The sequence below is a fragment of the Octopus bimaculoides genome, chromosome 2 (assembly GCF_046866305.1).
Source record: "Octopus bimaculoides isolate indiv1 chromosome 2, ASM4686630v1, whole genome shotgun sequence".
Classification (NCBI taxonomy): domain Eukaryota; kingdom Metazoa; phylum Mollusca; class Cephalopoda; order Octopoda; family Octopodidae; genus Octopus; species Octopus bimaculoides.
In genome coordinates, this window is record NC_142929.1 from 64,536,113 (window position 1) to 64,543,004 (window position 6,892).

The window sequence follows — 6,892 nt, forward strand, 5'->3', positions numbered from 1 at the left end:
TTTCAGCACAGTCTTCGAAATGATGGGAGGCATCTTTTCACAAAAAAAAGAAAATTGTTTTCAGGAATTGTTATTATCATACATGAAATTATTATGAATTATGTTACTCTATTGTCTAAATAATATACAAAATAATTATAACTGCAATGTTTTTCTTTTATCTAATGTTTTTAAATGTTTGCTTAATGTTTCAGTATTCTTTGCGAATAATGCTATGGAACATCCTAGATATCGTTCTGGAGAATGGACAGAAGAAGAGACTTTACGGAATTTCTTGGACGGTTTGGACACACCTGGTTGCTGTGACGGCAAAGTAACCGAAGAGGAATTTATAAATTATTATGCCGGGGTCAGTGCTACTGTAGAAGACAGTAGCTATTTTGATCTTATGATGAGATCTACATACAAACTTCCGGCCAAATCTACTTGTTAGGTGATAATTTTAAAACACTGGTCAAGCAACCGTATAGTCTCTACACAATGGAATTGTAATATAAAAGATATGTTGCGAATACACACGCGCATACACTCTCACACGTACACAGATACACACTCACGTACACACACACACACGCATACACATTCGCGCGTGCACACACACACACGCACACACACACACTTATACACATATACACAGAGAGAGAGAAAGAGAGAGTCACAGGTATTTTAATTTATTTTCAAAATGTGCTTAATATCTTGCTTTATTAAAACTGGTAGTAATATATGCTTATATATTCTCACATGAATACAGCTTTATGTTCATACATGACAGACTACAGACATTCATGTATTTTTTATCTCGAAAAACAAAACCTAACCTACAAATCTATACATACGTAGTCTGATCAATAAGTATCAGGACTGTTGCCATAGTAGCGAAGCTAAAGCACGCAGAGTAAAAGCCCTTGGCACAGATTGACTTTGAACTCAGATGTGCATGTGCACTAAGTTTTAACGTTCTAGCTCACTTCCGCTATTTACAGCAATACATGGAAGGAAGGTGTGTAGCATGTGATCGTCGCATTGACTATGACAAAGAAAGCTGAGCAGGATATCTGCATCAAACTTTGCCAACAGTTTGGCGATACCTGCTCAGAGGCCTACGCAAAGTTTTCAAAAAATTTTCATCGTTCTCGACACAATCAAGGAGATCTTGTGCAACTGAAATCCGAGTCAGTTGAAAGCAGTTTTGGCACACACTTGGCAGACACGCATCTCATATTCAAATCTTCAGTGATAATGAACTGAACTGAACCGTAACTAGTCTGCACATCCTTTGATAATTCACGGATGGTGATTCTACGATTTCCCCTCACAGCTGCACGCACATCTGCGATGTTTTCTCAGTTCTGCGGTTTCGCAGAACGTTCGCCAATGTCGACATTTTTCGGCCATCTTGAAAACGCTTGAACCACTCGTACACTTGTGTGAGGCTCATACACCCCTCTCCATACACTTTCTGCAACTTTGCGTAGGCCTCTGAGCAGGTATCGCCATGACAGCTTTCTCTGTCATGGTCAATGCGACGATCACACGCTACACACCTTCCAAACACTGTTATAAACAGCGGAGGTGAGCTAAAACGTTAAAATTTAGTGCGGCATGCACACCTGAGTTCAAGGTCAATCTGTGTCAAGTGGCTTTACTCTGCGTGTTTTAGCTTTGTTACTGTGGCAACAGTCTGGATACTTATTGATCAAACTTCGTACATATGTTCATGTTGTCACTCATATAAGCATTACTTAAAACTCAGTCGATGTATGGAAACTAATGAAAATTGTAATCAAATAGTGCTATTTATTCTGAGTTACACAAATATACATGAAAACTTTTCACTTTTTACGGGTGTTCTCATTTTTTTTTTCCATCGGTGGTGAGTCTAATTTATTTATACCAAAATTTGGGCCACCTTAATGAGACACATAAAGAAGTGTGCATTGTAAATATTAGATTTTAGATTAAGGAAATATTCAGGATTATCAGTAATATTGAATATAGAGAATAAATGGTTGCGTAGGACAACTTCCTTTAGTTAGTGAGAAGAGGAGCAGAGATTGAAAGAAACAAAATTTGCTTTAATTTTAAAAAGAAAATCTGTAACTAAACCATTGAGATGCTGAAAAAGAAGTTACCCATACTGCTATACTAGTGAAAGCTAAATCGATATTTTTGTACAACTTCTTACGCAGTGCGTTTGACAGATCTTAAATGAAAATCAATTTTCAATTACTTTCGACGACTAGTGGCTATTTTTTCTTTATTTTTAGTTTGGTCCATCTTTTTGGTTTGTATTCTATAACTGAAAGTAATAGTTAATGTAATTTGTTACGATATTCTACGTAGGCCGATAATTTAGACCGATATAATTTTCATGATACTCTATATAGGCCGGTAGGGTATCAACTGTTGTTTATATATTAGTTTTGCTTCGTGTGTTGTATTACAATGCGTTACAATGGTTCCTTGTGGTAAATTATATGATCAGACGACGAGAAAGTGTCATATTTGGCCAACGTTCAGAATAAAGTTATACGTTAAAATACTCACAGCAACTATACCCACACATCAATGATGTATTCATTAAATTTTTATCTATAGTCATTAAATTTTTATCGATAACAACTTGAAAATAGCAATTCCAAAGAATTAGACATTCATCAATAACAGATAATCAAGCACTTTAGTAGACCAGTACAAATCGGAAAAACAATACCAAAACTAATTCATTCACACAGATATAGTGGATAGGACATCCAGAAAAAAAACATAGAAACTGCATCTGTCGTATAGTACATGAACTAATTACATCATTAACAAAAGCTCATAAAGTACAACACAACTTAACAGCAAATTAACAATAATAGGTTTTATTTGAACATACAGTATTACAAGAACACCAGAATTATAAACTTTCTCATCAACATGAAACAAAACTGTAAGCCACAGAACATGTTTCAGATAACCAACGTAATATACAAATTTTGATGTAAACCTGGAAGTTGTAAACTTATTTATTATTTGTAAACCATAGTTGTTGCTTTTTTCTGCTGACTAAATATGATACATTTACGGTATTCTATGAGTACTTTATTGGTACTCTATGCATACTCTAACTATACTTCTGCATTGTTTTGCTTTCTTTACTGACTTCAACGTGTGGTATGAATGTTGGGACATTTTATATAACTCTAAGTAATTTTATTTTCTGTGTATGGTGTATTTGTAATTGAGTGTGGTAACGTAAGACGGTGCACATTGTATTTACTATTTGCGTTTAGTCTGTTCTTTTGAAACATGGTTAAAGTATAATACTTGGAAGATATCAGTATGAAGTTACATGCGCATGTGGAGGTGTGGAAAAGAGTAGGTAAGAGACGGGTTCTTACAGTACTCCTTCGGCAAATTGCAATCCTAAAACTGTTGGGCGAACAGATGACTAGTTTAATAGTCAGTGTTTTGTGTTGTATGTTATAAAGAGGTATAGAATATTTTCCACACAAGCGGACAGCAAAGTGTGGAGTCGAAAACATTCCTGATGTCGATCGTAGTGAAATGGTGCATGTTGCAGATTGCTTCTATTTTCTTTCTTTTTTTTTTTTTGTTATCTTGTTGAAACTGTCATGTATCTCCTGTGTTATTAGGTCGGGGCATAAATAATTGCAGTTTTTGTTATTTTACACTTTGATTAGTACTTTTGAATAAAATATTATCTAATTATGTCCATGCAATATACTCTCATGAAGTGCAGATTTCGGTCTGTTAGTTTATGTTGATGGTTTGCTTTTCATTGTTTATTGTTTTTTTTCATTTTAGACTATCAAATTAAAGATGGTAAAATAACAAATCATTCAATTTATTGTATGTGTTTAAAACGGAACACAAAGTAGCAGAAACTATTCACAATATCAACAAAGTATTGATTCCAAAAGTTTCCTAGCAGAGACGAATGATAAAGATGGTTTCAGACGACCTTCTGTGATGATAACATCGCATGTGGGTCATTGCAGAAGCGATCCCACGCAAACAACTTCTTGGTTGCTGAAGAACTAGGCGTTGACAGTCAACAGTTGTTCCATATTTGCATCATCGTAGAAAGTACAAAAAAGGCTCGACAAAAAGGTGCCGCTCGCACTGAATGAACTTCTTTTTTATTCGCCACCGTTGCATTTTCTACGCTTCTTTTGCGCGACAAAAGCTACACTGTGACATGTAACGAACATTGCTTATACACAATTGATGGTATTCTGCGTATGGCTGAACCAAGGTTAAGTACCAAAACATTTTCTCAAACTGAAGCTGCACCAAAAGAAGATTGTAGACACTATTTGGTAATCGGCAAGTGGAATCATTCACAACTGTTTCTTAAGCCCCGACGAACCCATCACTGCAGAGAAATATTTCCAGATATTTGATAAAATATACCAAAATATACAAGAATTACAAAGTTTGCGTCTAGTATTGATCAATCAGAATAAAAAAGCATATCTCCTAAATGACTCTGCCATGCTAAAGTTTAAAAGGACTGTCGATAGAATAAAATCAATCTTATTTTGGACGCTTTTATTTATTTTGAATGCTTTATTTATTTATTTATTTATTTATTTATTTATTTTAGCTCCAGTTCAAACGTATCACTTAGTTCTTTGGAGACTTTTCACATTTGCTATAGTTTCTTTTTGAAAGTGTCATATTTTTTAGATAGGCTTCTTACTTGAAATCTCTTTTCAGTGGCTGTCCTAAGTTACAAGGGTGCTCTTTTCTGACAAAATTTTCGTGGGTAATTTTAAGAGAGTTTGATACCATTTCGTATTTATTTTGATCACTTTGCTCTGATTTCAACTTCAGTAATGCATAAACTACGTATTCACTCATTGTTAGTCAGTGTAGTCCAGTGACATTGTAGATTACTGTTGACTGAAGTTTATTTACATACAGTCAAAGGCGAACCTCAATGGACACGATTCGAAGATCTGAATAAAACACTGAAAATCTCTTGTAGGTTTCCCAGCTCATCATGATATTCATCCAATTTCAGTTTGTGAATAAATTATCAAGTTGAGCTTTTGTATCATTTGGAGAATTCTATGTCCATAAATTACCATTCTTTTCCTGGAAATTTGCACTTAAGTACGACAGTCCATTCCTGTCGAAGTTGTCCGTTTCTGTTAGTTTAAGAGTGAAATGTATATTTGAAATTTTTGCTACATCCAGATCGCGCCTTCATGTCTCCTCCCATGACCAACACATTATACTTCGGTATTTGTCAAGAGTGTGAGAAGAATTCCTGTCAGAAATCTGCAACTTTATTTTTGACAAATACATTATTTGAATCATAACAGATCACTTTAGTGCAAGACTTCTGTTAAAAATAGCAATTATCAGTCTAGAAACTTTTCTATGCTATTTAATGTCTTGTATGTTCGTGGATTGAGAAGTAATATCTACTTCGCCATTGTCGCATTAATAGAATTTTCATGCGGAGGTTGACTTCAAAGCCCAACCATTGAGGACTAATTTATTATGAAAAAGTATGTGTTTTCGAATACATGTAGTATCAATGTTGAAAGCAACTGCTCCAGTTACTAATTCAGGAAGTTGATTGACTAGATTCAGAGTGCAAAAATTGAAAGCTGAAAATATCAGAAGATGTTTACATTTAGGTAATCAAGATTTGACTTTTGGGTGCTGTAGCTGGTTTTTCGAATGCCTTTACGGAAGCCGAAACTAAAACCACGTGACGAGTGATACGAGTTGGTCGTCTCGATAGTGTTAATGCCATGCTAAATTTTTCTGTGGATGGATGACATTTATGATCACCAGTTATATAGATGTTAGCTACAGTTTGTATTCGGAAGTGGATGAGCTACAAAATTCACCTTGTTAATGTCATCGACGTAATTCCAACTTCCAGCATCATGCTAGTTTCACCATTGATTATTGCTAACTGATTCCTTAGCCAAAATTGAACATCGGCTGTACTGCTTCCCAATGTTTCTAATGATGATTTTCATTTAGTCTAATCCATTGCTTCAGACCTGCCCGGTTTGGTTATACCTGCTTGGAGTAAAACTCCCGCCAGTAAAGCTGTTTGAGTCGTGAAGATATACAAACCCCACTACCTCAATTGAAACGAGAATCAGTGGCAGGAAGTTATGGTTTATTTCGTTTATTATGATTATTTCAACTTCAAGAACGAGGAAACCACAGCTATGTTGTTTCATTTGGAGGCTCCGAGTCCTGAGAAATGTCCCGTCCAGTATAAACATGGACATTCTCCAAGAGGGTCTTCTCTATTCACTTGAAGTACTCAACTGTCGCCTTTGTGACAACCGTTTGCAGGAAAACTGAACTTTCATTTTGCTGCCACCAACGGGCTTCTGCCAGTTTTGTACCTTTGGTCGTTAATATGATCTTACTGGAATTCGTTGATAAAACATCAGCCTATCATGCTAGATTTGCCTCCGATTTAGCTGCAGAAAACCAACACCATGATACCAATGACACCGTGTATTCGAGACCACCTTATAAAAATTCTCTTCGTTTGAAATCCAATATCAGTCCGCCTTATCTAGAAACTGTGATCGCTTTAACACATTAAATAATCAAGAAAGAATATTCATCTATTTACTTTGTCTATAGAACTTCAAGTAATGCATCTCTAAGAATCCATGGCCATGATGTTGACAGGTCCAGCACATTCAGCTTCACCAAGCCCTCAACCTGCTAAGAAAAGTTGGCAGAAGCACTACATATTTGATGAATGTATTATGATCATTCCATGAACATAGCTTACTCAGGGATCTCTCTGTTATATATATATATTTTCCCCCTAGATACATTATGTGAGAATTTGGTCAGTCAGTTGTGATTTCTCTATGAAACCATATCATTA

At 35.4% G+C, this 6,892-nt stretch overlaps 1 protein-coding gene across 10 annotated transcripts in view; it reads left to right on the plus strand.

Moving 5' to 3' along the window:
- Nucleotides 1-4,563, plus strand: part of LOC106872623 (calcyphosin-like protein) — a 29,746-nt gene extending 25,183 nt beyond the window's left edge. For 5 of the 10 annotated variants that reach the window (XM_014919677.3, XM_014919679.2, XM_014919678.3 and 2 more), the window contains exon 3: nucleotides 195-3,728. In XM_014919677.3, coding sequence (XP_014775163.1) covers nucleotides 195-433 — 239 coding nt within the window. In that variant the 3' untranslated portion in view covers nucleotides 434-3,728. Of the gene's footprint in view, nucleotides 1-194; nucleotides 3,729-3,813 lie in introns of those variants that run through there. The other 5 variants (XR_016239364.1, XR_016239313.1, XR_016239376.1 and 2 more) reach the window with 2 other exon arrangements.
- The last annotated feature ends 2,329 nt before the right edge of the window (nucleotides 4,564-6,892 follow it).